We start from the raw sequence: 22,049 nt of genomic DNA, 5'->3' as shown, positions 1-22,049 counted from the left end.
AAGAAAGAAAGAGAGAGAGAGAGAGAGAGAGAGAGAGAGAGAGAGAGAGACGGAGAGACAGAGCGCGCAACTGGATATGGAACGGACACATAAAATTATTGGGGAATACTCAGTCAAACTTAAATTGGATCCCTAAATTTCAAAATTGATGATAAGGATTTGGCTTACACATTCGAAAGTATAAACACAGCCTCTTGAAATTTCATATTGGAATCTTAGCTTGCCTTTTCAAGAAATAGATAATGGTGCTAATACCTGTTTGCGATTACTAAATAGGCCTAATTCATTTATGACATTGTATCTAAACCTACAGTTTTTTAAATATTTCTTTATACATCTTGAGATCTTTTAAAAAACCTAAAAATCTAGGTTTTTCTATCCGGACAAAAGACCCAACCCTAATAAAATGGCAAACTGCAATCAATAAAGACAGACTGTATACAGTCTAATTCTGTAGGCTCACACTATCAATTATTCAAACCAGAAAGTCCCTCTCTTTTCGCCCTTTCCCCTGTTCTTTCTTATTTCTCACTGTTGTCAAATTTCTACTTCAGTTTGCATTCGTTTTCGCTTCATTTTTCCTCACCTGTCAAAATCATAGATGAAGGCAGACGACAAAATATGTATTCACCTGTGTCTGTGTGTATATTTGTATCCACTCTGTGTACACAAAAACATTTGATATCGATATCTTTCACGTTATCGTTCATCCACTCATCAACCTGTGCATCCAGGCAGTCAGCGGTGCGTGACATCATCTATTCTCATCACCAAGATTTTATTTGCTAGAGCACATCTGAGGATTTCATAGACCATCCCTGCAGACCAAGTATTCACCTTTACAGTTGAATCACCGAGAAAAGACACATTTAAAGGAGCTGATCTAATGTTAGCTAGCCAAAGTGTTTCCCTCGCACTCTGTACTTCACGACGCATGACGGAAGAGATTCGCCCCGCAAGCTCCCCGCACGGAAGCGGGTCGTTGGTGGATGGCTCAGGCGATTCGCCACCAGCGATGTTGGTAAGAACGCTCATTATTCATGTTGATTTATTCATTTTATTTGGGTGCTTATATCTAATTTATAGTATTCCATGATGGGAGGGTCTCAGTGGGTATGGATTTAGATTATTCTTAGTAATATGCTGAAAATGCTGATGTTAATAATTGGATAGACCAGGTCAGCATCTCATTCTCAAGTTACTTTACACAGAAGATGCCTAAAATTGTGGACCATAATCTTCTAAAAGATATTCCCATGATAAATAACTATTCTTGTTGATAAGCCCCCACATAAAATAAATAAGAAAGCAGATTGGATGATATTCAGCAATCAAAATGAGTTGGTGGTATGTGGGGTGGTGGTGTAGGTGTAGGGGGGCGGGCAGATGTAGGCCTAGATCTATATATGCACACCTGTATATATATATATATATATATAGGGTCCAGTGTTGGTATTGAACTAAAGTCTGAGAGGTGTCGGGAATCGGGATATTTTGTGTTGAATACATGTTCAAACAGTATCATGGAAAAGGGGAAATCATGTATTAATTGCAACAATTGAAGTATTGTATATTTTGGATTCATTGGGAAGAATAAAGAAAGATAAAGATACAAAATTATAGATATCAATGTAATATACAGATAGGCCCTATATGTGTCTTATTGTAATAACTGGTGTGATGGAGGAGATCAGAACATAAAATATCGGGGGGGGGGACTAAAAAGAAGTAAAATGGAAAGTAGAATTGAATGAGCAAGAGAGAGGGAGGGAGGGGAGACAGAGAGAAAGAGAGAGTGGCAGGTATGGAGAGGGGTGGGGGTGATATGGAATTAGGAACAGATTGATAGAGGGAGGGGGAAAACAGGTGAAAGTGGATTGTGAAGATGGATAGATAGAAAGAAACAATGCAAGAAAGAATGAACACAGAATCATTTAGTATGGCCATATTCACAGAAAGGGTTTGACATCTAGGTACATGTAGTATTGCCTTTTTTTTTTTAAAGTGTGTTCACACAGTTTTTATAATGTGACTTTGTGAAACAGTGTGGTTGGAGAGAATAACAGTATAGTTTTTATCATCACGCAATACGTTTTGAGCACTTTTGTTGTCATATCAAGATATGAAAGATTATGTTCACACTGCAACATAGAGTGATGATTAAAGCATGACTGTAGAGAAAAAAAAAGGGTGTATTATATAAAACAGTGTGAACACACGATGTTTGCACAGTTTGGCACAATGTGACGTCTACATTGTATGACCATATAGAGAATAGGGTGTGTTCAGGAGTATAGACACATTGTTCACACTACCACAAACTATTGCCATAGAGAGAATATAGTTTATGTACATACCCACTGTGCCAGTCTTTCACATTAGTGACAAATTATGACCATATAGAGAATACAAGGTTTGTAACACAGTTCCAATACCAGTACACTCTCCACACTGTGTAATGTCCATAGACACTTACGAACACACTTATGAACACACTGTGGTTACTGTGTATTTCACAGTTCGAAAATAAATCTAAGACCAAAGAGAGGATACAGTGTATATAATAAAGTATGAACACATCATGTTCACTTTTTGTACCACAGTGTAAACATGATGTGTCCACACTGTGATACAGTGTGACTCACCATCACCATTGACAAGGTAATGTGTACAAAACACAGTATAAACACAGTGCAAAAAATGACCATGAACACACTGTGATTATTGTGTAATTCACAGTTTGAAAATAATACCAAAGAGGATACGGTGTATAAAATAAAGTATGAACACCATGTTCATTTTTTGTGCCACAGTGTAAACATGATGTGTCCACACTGTGATACAGTGTGACTCACCTTCACCATTGACAAAGTACTGTGTATAAAGCACAGTATGAACACAGTGCATTAAAATGACCACATAAAGAATGTGGTGTATCAAACACAGTGAGCACATTTTGTTATACACAACTTTCCAACTTTGATTCACTCTATCTTTGTGTGAGTGAATTGGCAAGAGGCCAGAAATAGTGGAATACAGAGAGGGGATGAAGGATGGAGATATGAGATGGAAAAAATGTGAAATATAAATAGAGAGGGGAGGGAGAGACAGAGAGAAAGTCAAGGGGGAGCAATGAACAGAAAGATAGAGTAGTAGATTTTGAATTTATGCTTTGATGATACTGAAGATCTCTTATGAATCTCGAGAGGGGAAATGACGAAAGTACTGCATTCATCAGTCCTGCTTTTTTCAGTGTGGCAAATTGCAAAATCTGTTCAGCTAATCACTGATGCATTAGTAATGCTTTGTTATCCAAATCTGATGATCCATTCGATGCATGCTCTTTTCTTAAGAATCCACCTGACTGTTGAATAAATGATGACTTTCTTGTGATTGGGAAATGCCTGTTGTAATTAATGATTAATCCAATAACCTGCCTCTGGATGTATACCTAATCTTCAAGATCTCTCATCATATATATTTTCAGAGTTCGCCAGCTGACGAGGAAAACGGTGAGCTCCTCCAGTCTTCCAGCTTCGGTGGAGAAGGATCCAGCAAACACAGTACCCTGAGTAACAAGGACAATGTGTCCACCCATCATGTTCAACTAGGCCGGCCTCAGGCACATCCCTACCCCCACCCAGGCTCCCCACTCTCAGACGAGGAAAGCCCCTTGTTGGAGGCAAAGCGCTCTACCACCTCTAGTCGAGCAGGCAGTCGTGCTGGTAGCTCATCGGCTAAAGGCACCTTGGCTTCTCAGAAGGGAAGAGTACACAGGCGCTCCCTGTCCATGATTGTGCAGCCAGGCAGTGTCAGAAGGCATCTCAATATTGTAGAGAATGAGTATGATGTAGAGACAGCAATGAGTGTTCCAGCCACCCCAGTTCCTCAGGTGAGTTGATTTGGGCAAGAATCACTGAAAAGAAGTAAAATTAAGAGAGCTCTGAAATGTAGAAGTATTTTGATATTTCACACTTTACGGCCCTGTAAATGTAAACTTAATGTTTAACCTTGAACAGAGAGGAAAGTAATCATGGATCTGAGGTACCAGGTTAACACAGGTTATGCTTGTACAGTTGTTAACTCATTTACTCCCCATTTTGCTTTATGTAAATATTATTTGTATAGTTGATGGATAGCAAGCTTTACAGATGACTTATTAGCTGTTTTTGTTTTTTTTTATTGATGAAATATAATACAAAATATTTCCTTTTCATATTTAATATAATTGACGGTTATATGATTTGTTTTCTTTTCTTTTTACAAATATTCATTTAGTCGACAAAATATGTGAAAAGAATGAGAGAGACAGAGAGACAGAGAGAGACAGAGAAAAAGAGCCATTTTATCGCTTAGCTTTTATTGTAAATAAACATTTTAGTGTACCAATACATGTTAAGTACAAGCTTGTACATATTATAACAAGTGGCTTTGCTCACTTGGCACAGAATTTCTCTCAGCACTGATCCTTTCTACAATCAAATACCATAGCAATCATACAAGTGATACTACCAATCCACTCATCCCCCTCCCATAAGCCTTCCATGCCTCAATAAATTCTTCCCATTATTTATGATCAGCAAACCAGCCTATGCACTCCTGGAGTCGGCACATGTATGACTCATTTTCATTAGATATGAATATTAACTACCACTGGCCCGGTCGGTCGGCTGGGGTAGAGAAAGCCTAATCCCATATATGCAGGGGCTGACCGGTAGGCATCTTTAGATAATCCACTGAAGCGGAGACAATCAACTTAGACTGCTCGGATAGTGAGGGGGAGAAGGGAGAGGGGGTATACAGCCATTTTGTTTCAGAGCCTGTAGGTTAATGACTGGTCGGAAAGGTGAATAGACCATGAGATGTAAACAGTTTTAATCGGGTTTACACCATATAAATTGAATTCTGACACAGTTGGTGTGTGCTGTAATTAACAGCGGATGCAATTCTCAATCTAATTAATGTGATTGTAGCTCTGATGATGCCCTGTGTCTTCATTTTAATTACGAGCTTGAATGCCGCAATCATCTGTATTGTATGTGTAGCTGGAGAGCAGTCATTTATATTGCATGTTAATTACAGATATAGATTGTTTGTTGTATTCTACATAACAGGAATTTGAAACAGAGAATTTTCCGTCAGAGCACATTCTATGGAGGTTAATGTGTAGCATAAAGCCATTTCCTACTTTCATAACATAGACCTCCCCCCCCCCCCCCAAAAAAAAAAAAGAAAAGAAAAGAAAGATGATAGAGAAAAATAAAACAACTAGGGCATACACCTTGGATCAAGAAAAAATGCCCAGTTTAGGCACTTTTTATAGTTTTGATACTATCTATAGCAAGTATAAAATGAAGATTCCTTGCTAATACCTAAAAAGAGACAATTATGATTATCCCTATATTCACTGAGCAAATTTGAAATATTTATTCTATAATTATCTTACCCAAACCCCAGCATTTATTGATGACAGGAAAATCCAATTTTCAGTGAAGTGTATATTGGTTTATCAAGATTATGTTGACTTAATCCTCAAATCCAGTTCAAATTGGAATGTAGCCAATTCTCGAAGTGAATAACGTGAAATTAAGAAAAATGAAAAAATGTGCACATCTCAGAGAACCTCTTTGTGACTGCACTTTTGCAGTAATTCAAAATTGATTAAGTACCCCCTGCAGTGATCACCGATTACTTTGTACTGGTAATTATTTTGTTCTGATGATGATTATTTGCAATCTACTGTAGATGTAAAACTACTGTTTTTAGCAACATACGTATACATGTAGGTTTGAAGTTGTTTCATAAAGATCAGTGTTCAGAAAGAAAGATGCTGTTAGCAGCAGTACATTTGAGATGTTTCATGTTATTCTGAAAAAAATTTGGGAGGGGGGGGGGTTGAAAATATCCATAAGGTGTATGTTGTTTTGTTGAAATTTTCATGGGGGAGGTGGGGAAGGTGGATTTGGGTGTACACATGTCAAGAAGACTAGTTCTAAGAACAAGTAGAAACCATCCAACAGCGCTCTTCCCTTTTCCTCAGCTTTATTAATGAAGCATACATGTCTAGATCACATCTTAAAAACGGGTTTGCAGTGTGCACCCGACCTACACTCAGTGTATTTTTGGTTTTCGTTATTATGTACGCCATGCCTAAAATGATCCAAGTAAGGTCTTTGATGGAACTTTAATCCATCCCTTGTGGTCTGGGAAGAAGATTGCTCTCCACCTGCTCCTCTGCTTCTTGATGTACAGCTCTCATCTCTGTATACCCTCATCAGTATGCTGTCAAAAATGGAAGACAAAAAGATGAATATTTCATTGAATCCATCGCATGAACACCCTGGATACTGGTAATTGAAACAACAGCTTGTTGAAGAAGACCCTTGTGGTGTAATGCCATCTACCGGAGATGTAAACCTATATGTAGTCCCACTGTACAGAAACAGTGTAAGCTGAACCGTATATAGTATTGCATTTATTAGCTCGCTCATCTTCATAAGCGAAGAAACATGGTGAATAATTGCTGTACCATGCGGAAGATTGCCTGGTTCCATGATTAAATCCACAAAGTTGGTTGCGGCTCATAAGTCATAGCCGGGCCTTACTGCTGGAGTCCTGGAAATCAAGATAATTTTTTTCTTCTCCAGCTCCAGTCTGACTGTACACTTCAAATTTGCCAACATTTGATAGATTAGTTTTTTCCTGACGAATGCCTGTTACATGGTTGTGTGCATTAGGGTGACTCATGAAAAACCTTAATTGAAGATTGTTTCTGTGAATCAAATTTACTGTCATGCCGACTGTTGACCACCACATATCTTTGAATAATTGCTTAAAGTGAATTTGTTATCTGCAAAATGGTATGTTGGCCAGGACCTCAAAGCTTTAATTGACTTGAGAGGGGGGGGGGGGGGGGGGGGGGGGGTGAAAGAGAGAGAGAGAGAGAGAGAGAGAGAGAGAGAGAGAATAGAGGGAAGTGATGTGAGCTTTCTGTCATTTGAAATTAATGAGACTAAGAGTATTTGAAAATTTATATTACACATATATGCAAATTTGCTTTGAAATAGAAATATGAAATATTATTACTCTGATATTTTGATTGTGATCATTGTGATACCACAAAGATAAGTTTGGGCCTCATTCCATCTCTTGACATTCAAGATATAAATTTGCACATCTGAATTCTGAATATCTAAGAATTCCAAATCCTTTGTCACTTTGTTCCCCACACAAAACTCTACCTCAATCAAATTTGTATATCCCAAATCACAGGTACAGAGCTTCAATTGAATCTAGGCATTGACAATCGTACAGGCCATGAAACAAAGTATGTCAGCAAACAAGCTACTTGATCGACTACTCTGTACCTCGTCGGCAAACACCAAATGTGATTTCATATGGCTGTATATTTATGTAACCTACATGAACAATCTATTCCTAGATGTAAGGAGAGAGGGAGGGCACCTAGGCGGTATCTACTGAGCCACCGAGCTAATATTACTGGTTTCTAGCTCTAAGCTATGCTTGTGGAAACAAGAGAATGAGACACAGAGAGAGGATGGAGAGAGAAAGAGAGGGAGGGAGAGAGAAGAGAGAAAGAGAGGCGTGGAGAGAGGAGAGGGAAAGAGAGGGAGGGAGGAAAGACTGAGAGAAAGGGTGTGAGAGAGGGATAGAGAGAGAGAGAGAGGGGGGGGGGAAAAACAAAGAGAGACTATGGTTTCAGTGATGATGGAAGAGTTTAGAAGAAGGGAAAATCCATGATACTAGAGATATCGGCTCTGAATGAAACAAAGAAGCTAGTGAAATGAGAGTAAAAACTTAAAGGTATATAAAATAATATAAAATCAATTAATTTTGATTTTCCTTTAATTTAGATGGAGATGGAATGCAAAATTTACTTACACAGAGATATAGAGATGGACTGACCAACTCATACAGGAAGATAAGATGTTTTCCATGAATACGACAGACCTACTGGGTTTCTTTTATATTTTCTTCCTTCCATGTCTTCTCCATCCTCTCCTATTTTCCTCTCTCTAAAAACTATCAATCTGATAAATTCAGTTGGCGGCAAGCTAGTAAAGCCGGCATATAAGGCAAAAACAATGTATGTTGCCTGTGGGCATTTCTGGTCACTCGCAATCCAACATAATTGCACTACACACCGCATAATGAGCATAATATTTTGTCACGTGACCTGCAGCGCGTGCACAGTCTCCCATAGGCTTAAATTGTACTTGGATAAGTGGATTCTAGTGTGTACACTCCGCTCTTACTGAAGGCTTTTACAAGGAAGAGGGACCATGTTGCTATGGCAATGAAATTAATGAGGTTATTGATTACCTGGCCGAAGACCTATAGTCATCCGAGAAAATAGACATGCAGCTCTACTGTGGATGCTCAATGAAGCATAAAGAGTTATAAATTCATCATCATTTATGCTTGGTTGATCAGAGCAATATGATCTCCATTCTTACAGGCTTAGGGGTAATGATTACGGGATTACAAGCCAAGCCAGGATTTTCAATTTCAGTTAATTTGACAATTTAGATGCCATTAGTATCTCACCATATCTTTTGGATAGATTTTATAATCATAACAGTAAAATAGTAATTATGATGATAGTAATAATAATAATAATACTATCAATCCTCTTCATCTGGGTAACTTATTTCTATAAGATGCTGGATTTATATAATAATGATAGTAATGATATTGATAATGACGCTCTTTATCTGGGTAACTTCTTTCTAGAAGAGTTTGGATTTACTACATGATTGCAGTCTGGAATGAAGTTGAGATGATATTTTAAAGGTACTGATGGCTAACATCACAATGAGATATTTCAGGACACACAGTATATTATAATTGTTTTCTCTGTATAAGCCCCTCAAAATACATGTATATTTCTAATCTGCTCTCTAGTAAATACAATGCTCCCCAAAATGACATTGGCAATTCTAAGATTATGTATACTGGATACATGATATTTCCATTGAAGGAACAAATACACCTAACGAGTTGCTTTTCCTTTTGAATCAATAAAGGGTCTGATAAGGCAGACCATCTTGTTTAATCAGATGCGCTGGCAGACACTGGGTCTTCCATTCATAAAAGCAGCCAATTACTCACACCACCTTGGGTGATGAGGGTACCTAGAGCTCAGGCAGGGAGGGGACAAAAGATGCCTGGCAGGTGATAACTTAGCAGGAGGTGATGACACTCACTCTACTCTACTTCATGTAACATTACCCCCACCCCGTCTTTGCCATCTTAGAAAGAAAATGCTAAATTTAAATGCTTTTTTATAGATTGCAATGGGACTTTTTGAAATTCTTCCTATGACTGTAAAAGAAAAAAAATGATGTAAATCATAGACGTATTTACTTGATTTTCAATAAGATCAAAACAGGTTTCCTACATGTCTATAGGGAAGAGTAGAATGAATTATGCTGATGAAGGAGATTGAATCAGCTGTAATTGGAGAGAGATATATAATAATAGATTGAATACAAATAATTTGGAAGTAAAGCTGATGAAAAGAAAGTGGTACATGTAGAGAGAGAGAGAGAGAGAGAGAGAGAGAGAGAGAGAGAGAGAGAGAGAAAGGGAGAGAGGAATGTACATGTGTAAATATAGACAAAGGCTTTAATATTGTGCTGCTTTATTAATATACTTGAAAGAAATGACTGGAGCTGATATCATATTTTTGAAGACTATCTAAATCTAAATTCAGTCTCAAAACCAGGTTTTCTTATTTCCTGACTTATGTAAAACATTACTTTAAAACAAAAATCCTATGGGAAATATGCAGTTGAATGTCCATCATAAATGACAGTCACGAAAATACTGCAACAGATGCTTCGACATCCTTGAAATTCTTGTTCAAACACAAGTGTTTTTTTTATGATGGATGGAATTGGTTAATGGCCTTTGTCATTGACTGTAAAGCAAACTTCATTTAGGATACTCTCCTTTTTTTCTGAAAAGCCCACATCTTAAATGACATTTTCTTCTTGTCCTCATTCCAGAAAAATAAATGAAATGTCCATCAAATCGACTGTGAGATGGCATCTGTGTTAATAGGTAGAACGGAAATGCATGAATAGGTTTGCAATAATATCTAAGTACACAAAACCTTGAATAGAATTGGTGGTAACTTCACACCAAGCATTCTTCCTGTTCTGTGTAAGACAGGCATGTGTAGATGGAGAATGAGAGTCGGCTCTCCCCTATTATAGTGGATGCTATCTATCTGTACATGGTGTATCTTTAGCTGTGTGGTATGGAGCTCGTTCGTGGTACTGCCCTCCTTTGCCCTGCATTCTAATGAGAGGACAATGTACTTCTCCGTATCAGATGTAACACGATTTGACTCCCCCTCATATAATACCCCCACAGGCCAGCATGAGCAAACAAACCGCACCAGATCTGACCTGGAGACATTCATTCAATCTTAAGGATTGTATCCTGCTTTATTCTTCTCCCTCCCCCCTCTCTCTCTCTCTCTCTTTCTATATGTCCCTCACTTTCTCTCCATTTCTTCCTCCCTTCTCCTCCCTTCTCCTCCCTTCTCCTCCTCCTCCTCCTCCTCCTTCTCCTTGTCCTTCTCCTCCTCCTTGTCCTTCTTCTCCTCCTCCTTCTCCTTCTTTCACTATGTCTTTCTGCTTGGTTTTGATAAATAGATTCCATTTTTACTAAACTTTCATTGTTGAGTAAAAATATATTCTTGCTATGCAGAAATGGTTTTAGGTCTTCTAACCCAGTCATTAAACTTCTGTTTTCATCCATTGTTTTCTTTTAATCTATATTTTTTGTTAGCCCAACTTTATCTTACTCCTATGTGTGAATATAATGCATGTCTGTTCATCTCTTTCTGTCTCTTTCTGTATGTCTTTCTCTCTCCCTCCCCTCTCTTCCCCCCCCCCCCTCTATCTGTCCTTGTCTCTGTCTCTCCCCCTTCCTCCCTCCATCTCACCCCACCTCACCCCACTCCCTTCCTCCATCTCCCTTCCTCCATCTCTTCTATTACGTCCCCCTATCTCATCTTTTCTCCGAGTAGATTAATTGCCAAAAGACCTTTATATTTCTTCTGCTTGCCACAGGATATGTGCTCCTATTCAATGACTAGTCTTCTAAGATTGCTCTCCATTCTTGTCGTGAGTTTAAAAGATGAACAAGTGATGCTTTAAATAATACATCTAACAATCACTTTATTAGCTATTGGTTTATTGTACCTGGTTGAACAGAATGGTGTTAGATAAGGAATTTCTTGTTGAGAATAGATTGAAAGATCATCAACTATTTAATAAACAAAATTATTTTGAGAAATGGTAATACTAAGTAGTGCAACATGATTAGAGAGAATGCAAATGAATTTCTGATCTTAAGCACCATTCTTTATTCCTTGCAATAAAATATTTTTATCAATATGATGCATGAATAAATGAACTTGCATGATATAAGAGACTTGCTTTCTAGACTACCAGGTGATATTGAGTGCAGTTCACATGCGAGTCCAATAAAGCTGAATGACTTTCCTTTTGTGAATTAAATGCCCCGATTCTGTTGGGAAATTTGGCTATTTATGCCACCATTGAGATCCTATATCAAGCATGCTATTTTGACTCTAGAGATGGGGAAATGGAGGCATTAGACTCTCTTGGATATATGAAATGGAATGATGAAACCCTTTGCCTGATCTTGGGCTGGCAAATAAACAGTATAGTGTGGCTCATGAAAAAAATCCCCCTTTTTCAAAATAATAATAGAATGCTTCATGTAAATCAGTCATAGCACTCATCCTGCTTTTATCAAAAGTTATCTTTAATTAGAAATTAAAAGCCTTATCTTCTTCTGCAGATGACAGGTGATGTGCATGAAGATATTATGATTTTAGGCATTATTTGTGCATTCACCAAATAGACATGATATGTTGTTTAGTCATCGTAAATGTTGTTGAGTAATGTACTATTGAAACAAAAATGGAATACAAAAATTGGGAAGTGCTACTTCTGTCTTTAAATATGAGTTATCTAGATAAACCATTTTCTTGCTCAAGCAATATGCCTTTCATGTTAACAATATATACCAGGTATCTTGATTTTGCAGTAAAATCCTATTTTTGTGCGTTAAAGCACCACTTTCCCTTTAATTAGATTGAATAATAAGTATGCAAGGGAGTTTGATTTAAATTATATGTATGTCAGTAGATTTTTTTTAAATGACATGAAGAAAATCTGTTTACCAATCCACAGTCAGTATCATTTTTTGACAAAGACATCTTATATATTTGTAGCTCATTAACACTACATAATGGTTGTCATTCATTGTCAATTACACTTGTCTTGTTCACACTACTCTTCTAGAAACAAAAACAACCAACAAAAATGAAGTGATAAAAAAAGTCTGTGTCCCCTTAGGCTGTCGGTGTGATTGACTTGATTAAATATAATGCCTGCTCTAAGTTCACATCTTAAGCAGATTTCTAGCTGCTTTGAGGGCAGTGTACTCCTTTAATGTCAGGGTGCATTTGAAATGAGGCTAACCTTTCCAACTACACCTCATAACTTTTTATGCCAACTGCTCCATTTTCAGCGCAAAGTCAGTTAGGAGATGACTCCAGAAAGGGATGTTTGTAATCATCATTTCTGCGCTAGCGCATTACCCCAGGATAAACATAAAAGCCAGCGCTTCCTTTTTTTTTACGACTCTTCCCTCGCACAACTCTGTTCATATTCTCTTGGCTCTTTTTTCTTTGCTGTTGCCAATTTGCATACAAACCCTTTCCTCTAAAGATTTGATATGAGTTTGCTGTGATGGAAACAGTGTTGTTTTAATCTATGGAAGACTGGTTGCTACCTTCACACTCTTATAGAATTAGATAGTGCTACTACCTTCATCTTCCATCCTGTCACTATTACTCTTCCGGTTGCCAATTTAGCAAAAGCTGTCGTGCAAGGGATTTGCTTTAACGCTTTCCACTTTAGTGTAAGGGGAGCAAGTATTGTGAAACCCATCCAACTTCATTTAAGACTGCATGAATGATAGATCAACTGGCGGGCTAGCTCATTTTTAAGTGTGAATCCATGATCTGTTTCTCGATTATCGCTTCTCAAGGAGGTAAATTCCTATAACCATAGCAGACATATGACGGACTGAAAGCATTTTATGTCATATCGGGAGTGAGAAGCCACATTTATTGCTTGTTGTCGATCCCATGTACACATGTATCTGACTCTGGCTCCCTGTTTCCTCGCTGATCATGCTTGCTAATTATGCCTTGCATCGAGACGAATCCACTCGACTTCACGAAGCGGTAAGTAGTCTTGGAAATCCCTTTTCTTGTTCTGAACATTCATGAGAAGAGCGGGTCGTTCATTTGTGATTCTAATTAGAGTCACGATGTTAAGTGATAAGGAGAAGAGGAATACATTACCATAGCCATCGACACGGTCTCAGTCACAGTTTCTTGTCCGTTCAGCCTGTATGTGCATGGACAATTGAAAGAGGAGAGGTAGGGGAGTGTTATCTCAACATTAGATTTCTGATCGCCTCTGGCAGCTGAACAAGCGAGTGCAGCTGTGTGATATAAGATAGTACGCGCTTCTTCTGTTTCACTTCATCCCGACATCTTGTTTGTGTGGTAATTGATGTATCTTTTAGACAAAAACCTATGGTTCTTTATAGGCATGTAAGAATAAATAACAAGACATCAATAATGGTATTTACATGTAGGCTCACAATGCAATCCACTTTGTAAATAAATGCTAAATTATTAATAAGTTTATTGCAGTAAATGCTTCTTATTCAAAGTGATTTTAATAAGATGAAAATTAAATGTGATGGAATTTGTAGCATTGTTGAGGAATGTCATAAAATGTCAAGAAGTTTAATTTTCAGCAATGATTTATTAGTGATGCTGTGAAAATAAGAAAGATTCAACAACTACATAATATTTGTGATTTTGTGCCTAATGCCACTTTATGAAGAAGCGTCGGAAGAGTCTAGAATATTTTATCAGGGTGTATTTGTTTTTGTATACTTTACTTTAAATGAAGTGTAAAAATAAGCTTATTATCATGAACTTTGAACCTTAAAGTTGAACTTCAAAGAAAATCACAAATATGTCAACTAATGTATGACTAGAAACTGGTAAGCTAACAGATGGCCATCGTACAAGTTTTAGGTCAACTACATATCGGGTGATTTATAAAAATACAAATACAACCACCGGCATAGCAGCTGGGATATACGAGAGATTCGCCGGAAAAATAAAGATGTTTTAATGACGTCACTATATGGACCAATACTGCCCAAGCAGACGACATCCCATAGAGAATGAACATAATTGCAAAGCTTTTATTTGTCAAATTATAATGAGTTTAGTGTATATAAATGTGATGGCATGTCAAACCATTCAAAAGGGGATATGACCCGATTCCGATAACTAAAATCTTTTGCTTGTAAATACACAGGATAGGGGTTAATTAACAGTCAAAGAAACCAGACTTTCGAATTGAAAACCCCCGGAACGATGTTGAGGACGGCATTTGTTCCCTCTTGAAACGCCGAACATACCGCGGTGTGTCCAGCTGAATATTCAATGGCGTCTTATTTGTTTACAAGCGACAAATTCCTTTATTTTTGTATCGCTGCATTTGTCATCAAAATAAAACCATGTGCGGGGTTAAGAGTGAGGCAATAGATTATACATTTAGCCTGACGGTAGTGGAGTAAGAGAAAGAACTCAAGAAAAGATGAAAACACAGGCACTGAAAATGTGTGAGATGTCATGGGACATCGTCTGCTTGTGCAAGTCATGTCCATACTGTGATCTCACGCATCTCAGCAGCGTTCGGGGAGCTCTTCAGGTGCTATGACGGGGCTGTATTTAAGCGTTTTATAATTTATAATAATCATTATTTCGAATGTTTCCAAGCATTGAATTTTGATAACCTTGTCGAATCAACGTTTCAACTTTGCAATAATGAAATTAAGTTAGTTTTTAAAATCAATAAACATCAACTTTAAATGATGAGGATTTTTTTTGGTGAAAATGGTAAAGACCCTGTATAGCAGGAGAAAAAAAATAGTGCCACACCAATGTCATGTTACCATGGCATTGCCCCTTTTTTAGTTTTGGAGTCAGGAGAGAAAGTAGAGACCATTTTGAAATTGTGAATTAAGATTTTTGAATGACTATATTTGATGAATGTATTTCTTAGGAAGTCGCATGCTAGGATTTAAAGGGGGATTCAGCATTTCAGCTTTAACAAAGTTAGCATGACTGAAAGCACAAAAGTCCTAAAACATATTAGCTCAAATTAGAGTACCGGGTAATGGATTGTCAAAAGATGAGATCACGTTTGGTACAGGGAATATTCCATGTGTAATTTTGTCATTACGTTGATGTCATAATAGTTTGACTACTCTTTTGATGCAGAGGAGTGTAAATCCACATTTTTGGGTAGTTACATTTTAGGGATAACATCCTTTGGCAGTGAATCCACTCCAAAATATAGTGGAATTCACTCCAAAAATGTATTTGAATAACTCTTTTGTGAGTGGATTCCAGTGTGTGTTGTGACTCCTCAAAGTGTAGATTTCCATTTCTGCATTTCCAGCATTCCTCCAATACAAAAAAATACTGGTTGTCAAAATCTCTTTTTATCATGAGATTGTGTTTTAAAAAAAGTATGTACATGTAGCATATGGTATATCTGGAAATGGTATAATATATCTGTTACATTGAATTTGAGAATGGGGAATTTTAAGTAATCTTCAGTACACAACCCATCTATAGAGATGTCCAACTACAACATTACAGATGCAATGTGCCTCCAAGTTATGCATGTTGTGCATTTCGTACATTATTCATGAAGATTGTGTCAATGATTGATAGCTTACTGTGAAGCTACACGGAAATCACACGTTGGAAACTCTCGGCATACGATTAATGCGCCATCTTCTAAAGGTCACTCGTCATCCTCCTATCGCCACCTGTTGTCTTTGTCAACACTGCCCTCTCTTGTTTGATTTAATAAATGTCATTCTGCGGCATCAAATTAAAAAATGTCCTCCCATCCTCTCAGAAAATGTGGGTGTTTCCAAGGAGCTCAGTCCTGAAGCAATGCTGACCTATTTATATCTTGATCAAGAAAACTAAAATTAGTGTCTTCAGGAAAGCATCATGGAAGCATTGCATGACATAATTAGGCGGTGAAGTAGCATCTGCTTTAAAGGTTATGGGGTTAGCGTAATTTTTAAAGAACAAATATAACAATGTGCAATTATAGTCTTGATCTTATAAAACTAACCCTGTCTGTGAATGTGCAATCAATTGAGCATTGAAGGAGTAATGGAAGACACTATGAACATGTCTGACAAAGAGAGCGGACAAAATATACAGTTCCTCAGGTAGACAAAGGAACATCCCTTCACTGCTATTATGTAAAAATGTGTAGAACAGGTGTCACATGCATATTCACCTTTTTACATAATAGCAGTGAAGGGATGTTCCATCGTCTACCTGAGGAACTGTATATTTTGTCCGCTCTCTTTGTCAGTCATATTCATAGTGAGATCATCCTCAGAATCATCTTACAATATTTAATGTCTTTTGTGGTTGGGGAGATGGAGATGGTTTTTATAAACACTTTATGATCTAAATAATTTTCTTTAATTTAGATATGATGGAAATGTATAATTACAAATCATGTTGTTTTATCAAACAAATAAATTAAAAGATAAATTTATGTAACAGATATTTAAGCATCCAGCTTCGACTAAACAAAATTTGGGGGTTAATGTAAGCCCTGATGTTGATTATTGCTTCTTAAATCATTTAAATAAACATTATGGCCTGATTTCATGAGCACCGTTTCAACTTAAACAATGGTCACAACAATAACCATTTTCTATGGGAGACAAAAATTGACATAAAATAATTATAACCCCAAATATCCATATATATGTTTTCGATTTGTAAGGGAAGACATGACACATTCTGTATTGTTAAATTTCCCTGTTTTGGCTTGTCCGTTTTAAACCAGTGGTTTCAACCATGATTTGGGTTAGAAATACCTGGGTGAATACCGTAAATTTGGGCCTGAAGGATTGGAAAATTAACAATTCTTACTCACAATAAGAATTATTCTTAGATGGCTACATTAAAAGTTGGTAATAATTTGTACCCCAAATCCAAAGAAAAATGTTATTCTCTCCTTTGTTCAATATTTCTTTATTCTAATTTTGTAGCATTTAACTGTGTCTTGCATTGAGAGTTCTGAGTGAATGCGCCACTGATCAAAATGTTACACTTACAACAAAGGCTTTTCCAAAAATCCAATTTCTTGGCCACATGTGTTCTTTATCAAGAGTCCCCATCAAGAAGTGCCAATTTTTGTTGTAAACCAATATTCCATACTTCACCCTCGAGGCAATTTCAGCAAGTGTATGACTGGACTGTGGAGTCTTGGACGTGGAGCAATTTCATGGGTCTGTGTGTCTGTCCTTCCCAATAATTCTTGGCTTGCTACGTGATCTTTTCACCTCCTTGAGAATTCAGAGAAAAGAGCTAAATTTAGGATTTTTGATCAACAATACCATCTGGAACTGGGTACAAACTACAAAGATGATTATTGAACCAAAGCGTCTGTTGTGTTATACTGTGACTCACTTTTTGTCTTATGGTCTTCATAAATATATTTTCATCCTTCATACACATTTACTTGATCCCCTGTGACCCATTAATAGTTCTCTTCTCCTCTCTTTTCTTTCTCTTTTCTTTCTCTTTTTCCCCTTTCTTTCTACTTCTTTCCTCTATTTCTCATTCCTTTTCTTTTCTTTGTGTCTTTCTGTGTGTTATATATCTGAAGTTGTATTTTATTGTTTTATTGGGTTTGTCTTTCTCCTTGCAATCCTAAAGGGCAATATGAATGTAGGCTGACATACTCAGCACTAATTTTGTTTACAAGGATACCAAGAACAAAGGTTTAATCCCCCACAATTAAATTTCTTGATGGAATATTCCATGGCGAAAGGGTCACGTACTTGCCCTTAGATCTTAGTTGAGCTATATATGTCATCAGTGGTAAAGGACATACAGTAAATTCCTTACAAAAATGTAGACTTCTTTAGCAAGCAATAATTTATAATTGAATGAGAACAGTATTTTGTATGCTATGACAATTATATGAAGTGTAGGAATAACTGTTTTAGGCCTCTAATTATGTTAATGATTGTATTGAATTGCATTGTAACATTTCAAAATATATATTGAAAAATGGTCTATTTTAAAGAATTAGAAAGTTCAAGAACATTTGTCCTGCCCCCTTTCCCACAATTTCAGATGCTGCTATAAATGTAATTTTATAGTAATTTGAGGCACTTTAGGCCCGTGGAAAATATGCAAGAATTTAGGAAATGTTTACATTTACCTTATGTCACAAGAGTAAATATGAGATTCCACCGAGAAATTCTGTTGAAGCCTGCTTCTGTAGACTAATTACGACCCCTAGGAGTAGCAGTAGTAGTAGCCTTGGGAGAGGGAAAAAAATTCCACCTGTGTTTAACCAGCTCACTATGCAACAACACACGTAACTAACCGACGCTCTCTCCATCGAGTACCTGTCCATATCAATGCACTACGCATACACACAAACATCTCCATTCATTCATTCATTCATCTGCCACACATTAAACCAGAGAGTGACACTCACTGCGCACACACGCTTCCCCCTCTTCTCCATCTCCCATCTACCTTCGATTACCCATTTACGCTACTCTTCTCTGCAGAGGATTTCTACCATGCGGTGATGTTTTGCTCCTGGTTTTACTACTATGGCCGGCTGTTTGCCTCGATCGCAGCCAAGGGATGCATATTTGTGAATTATGGAAGATATGTTGGGACTGTATCTCAGTGCACTCAGTATTGAGTAGCTCGTCACTGTTTTGTCCTTGTTGAGGCATCTCTAATGCACTTTCGGATCGTGTATCTTCGCTTGGAATAATTAAAAGCTACTAATTGAGTTGAGACGCCTCCTTGAAGAGCGCTTCCTTGGATCGAACATTGTTAAGTGCTTCATTCATCCAAGCTTTGAGAGTTGATTATAGTGTGGTGTGGGACTGCTATGGAAACATGGCTAACCCGGCGACATACCGGGCCCGCAGTCGAAGCTCTTCACCTCCTATCACCAAGAGACATACCTATACCACCATGAGGATAGGTTCCTTGTGCTGTGGGGGACGCCCCCCAAGGAGATACCCTCCATTTGAGACAAGGCCGACTGTTAGTATGGAAGAACTCGAGATGCAGCTCGCAAATATGGAGGTAGCAGACTCATTGATGGATTTTGTGTCTTAAATGTGTATGATCGTTAGTAATTATGATATGGTGTAATTTTATTACACTTTAAGTGATACTAGTTGTGGACTATTTATGATTAAGACCTGTACAAAGGATTAAGAGAGAAAGTAAGAGAAAGAGAAATAGGGAGAAAGAGAAACTAATAGAAAAGAAAGATAAGGATAGGGGACAGAAGGAGTATATATATACATAGAGAGAGAGAGAGAGAGAGAGAGAGAGAGAGAGAGACATAGAGAGGAGGAAATGACAATTTTGAGGAATTGCTTACAGAATATAAGTAATAGTTCAATATCGTTCAATTTTTTTTAAAGCAGAATTGAGAGGTAGATTCAAGAAAGACGGTTTCATATCATTTTGCACATTGATGCAAGAATTTGACAAGCATTAGATGTAATATAAACCTCATATCTCACTCTCAAAGTGCATTGGGTACTTAAGGCTTCATACTTCACTCGGTTAACATTTAAAGAGCCGTATCGAGCTCCCATTGTGAGGTATAAATCAGAGGAAATGAGGTGGTGTGCGGTGCATAAGAATCAGTAATTTGCTCTCCGTTATACTGGAGGTAACTTGATCTGGCTTGAGACACCAGAATTCATTAAGCATGCCTCATCTTGGGTTCTGTTGGTGGCCCAAGACTCTCATCTTTTCACACCAGCCCCCTCTCCTGATCGATAAACCCATTGACCCTAATCTCAGAGGAGAAACCACTGCCTAGCTGCTTAAAGGTAGAATAGAATAGAATCCTATTTTGATGTGAATTCAGTCAATTATGATGGTTAGAGGCACAGTTTTACAAAATTGTGTTTTTTTACAAGTGGACAATAAAACTCACAGGATTAATTACCTGGCTTTTTTAATGCAAAATAATTAATTATTGCTTTAGAAGGTGAACATTTCAATATAGAAGTTTAAAAACTATAATTTGAATAATTCTTTTAACACTATTTCGGACATGATACATTCTGACTTTCATATACACAAATAGACTTTAGCTAAATGATCTCTGTTTGAACGTTGATACAGTAACTTAAAAGAGAACAGAAATTGGTAATAAAATCATCTGAATCATTAACATCTCTGTGATTTTATAGAGCCGATGGTATGATTTTTTTCATTAATTTGATGCTCCTGTAAGTGGAGAGCTGTGAGAGATCGGTTGAGAGAGAGAGAGAATTTAAGCAAACAAGAAAAATGGTGTCTGGTTGCAGATGTCTGCATGTGTTTCGTCAACCGTGTGAAATATGAAATTTGGTAGCATTGTGAACTTGTGAAGTGCATTGTCCATATGGACAATGTAAGGTTACGTATTGTGCACCAGATATCTTTTTTCCCTTTCTATCTTGTTTTTTTAAGGTACCAGATGTTGAAAGTTATTCATAACAGTGAACGGGAGTTAGCATAGACATGTATATATATGTAAATCAGTTTGCTGTATGTGTATCGGTTTGCTTTGAATCTATAGAGGTCTAAAGAATAATTTTGTTCTTTGTTTTGGAATGTGACTCAAGGGTTGCCTTCAGATATTTATTGATCTGTATGTATTTTACCAGATGGTCTTAATTCAAGGAATTACAGTATTGTGACATTGTTCTTTTTTTAAAGGTATTTTAAAGTTCTTGTAATTTTTGTGCATCCTCCTGTCTGTTAACATTTTATGAATTCCTCTCACTTTTTCTATCCTACAATGTTTGCCCTTCATCGATATAAGCTGTTTTTCCCCAAACTGAAGCTCATTTCGTAATATTCAAGTTAACTTATCATTGTACAAATTTCTCTTTTATTCTCCATGCACAGAACCCTCCACCACCTCCGATAGACTTCAACCTGTATGCCACCAAGAAGACTATAGCCGAGGGCTTCCTGGTGGTGGCCCTACTGGCGGCCAACGCTGCTCAACTCAAGACCATTATCACAGCGGGCAAAGAGAATCAATTCCATGGCTTTGTGACTGCCCTGGTCATCCTCTCCATCGTGCTCCTCATCATCGTCATCGTCTTCCTGCTCCTACTGGGCCGCGACAACCTCAACGATGTCTACAAACAACGCAAGTTGGACTGGATCAACAACTTTGCGACAGCGCTTGTGTTCTGCATCGTATTCATGAACATCTTTGTATGTGCGTTTGGTATAGAGCACACACCGCCGTCATAGTGCTGGCTGTACGTGCCCTTGTTCTCGTACAGAGTGGGTCATTTAGCATTTTTCTAGTATTTAAACAAAAATATAGACATTGTATTTTTATGAAGAATAATAAGATTGCATTCAATTTTGCAATAGAAAAATCTGCCCTTGATAATCATCATTATTCAGTGGGCAATGAAAGCATTAAGAATTTGTTGTACATTGTAAATGTCGACAAAAAAACAGAAAACCAGTGAGTGTTTTTGTATGTCAATGAGTTCTGAACACTATTATAAAATGTCAATTCAATTTGTTTACACTTTTTCAATTTTAGAGGGAGTTACATAGCATACTGCATGTATTCAAAACACTGTCATTGAGATTATGTACACTACATCAACTTACACTTGGTTCTTGTTTACAGGCAAAGCAAGCTTCCTTTATAATATTCTGCATGCATTCATTAATAATGCATAGCATACAAAATGGTTTCCCCGAAGGCTCGAGTCTGGAGCTCGTCTATCGTGCCCTAGATGAAATAAGATAAAAGGTGATG

The 22,049-nt window shown here is 37.4% G+C and overlaps 1 protein-coding gene across 1 annotated transcript; it reads left to right on the top strand.

Moving 5' to 3' along the window:
• The first annotated feature begins 692 nt into the window (after nucleotides 1-692).
• LOC115919538 lies at nucleotides 693-21,827 on the top strand. The gene is made up of 3 exons (XM_030973617.1): nucleotides 693-1,021; nucleotides 3,488-3,892; nucleotides 21,167-21,827. Exons 1-3 carry the CDS (start codon nucleotides 887-889, stop codon nucleotides 21,521-21,523), a joined length of 897 nt encoding a protein of 298 aa, XP_030829477.1. The 5' UTR covers nucleotides 693-886; the 3' UTR covers nucleotides 21,524-21,827.
• The last annotated feature ends 222 nt before the right edge of the window (nucleotides 21,828-22,049 follow it).

Source organism: Strongylocentrotus purpuratus, unplaced genomic scaffold (assembly GCF_000002235.5).
Source record: "Strongylocentrotus purpuratus isolate Spur 01 unplaced genomic scaffold, Spur_5.0 spur5_scaffold_6, whole genome shotgun sequence".
Taxonomy (NCBI): Eukaryota; Metazoa; Echinodermata; class Echinoidea; order Camarodonta; family Strongylocentrotidae; genus Strongylocentrotus; species Strongylocentrotus purpuratus.
This window is presented reverse-complemented; position numbering and strand designations above follow the sequence as displayed.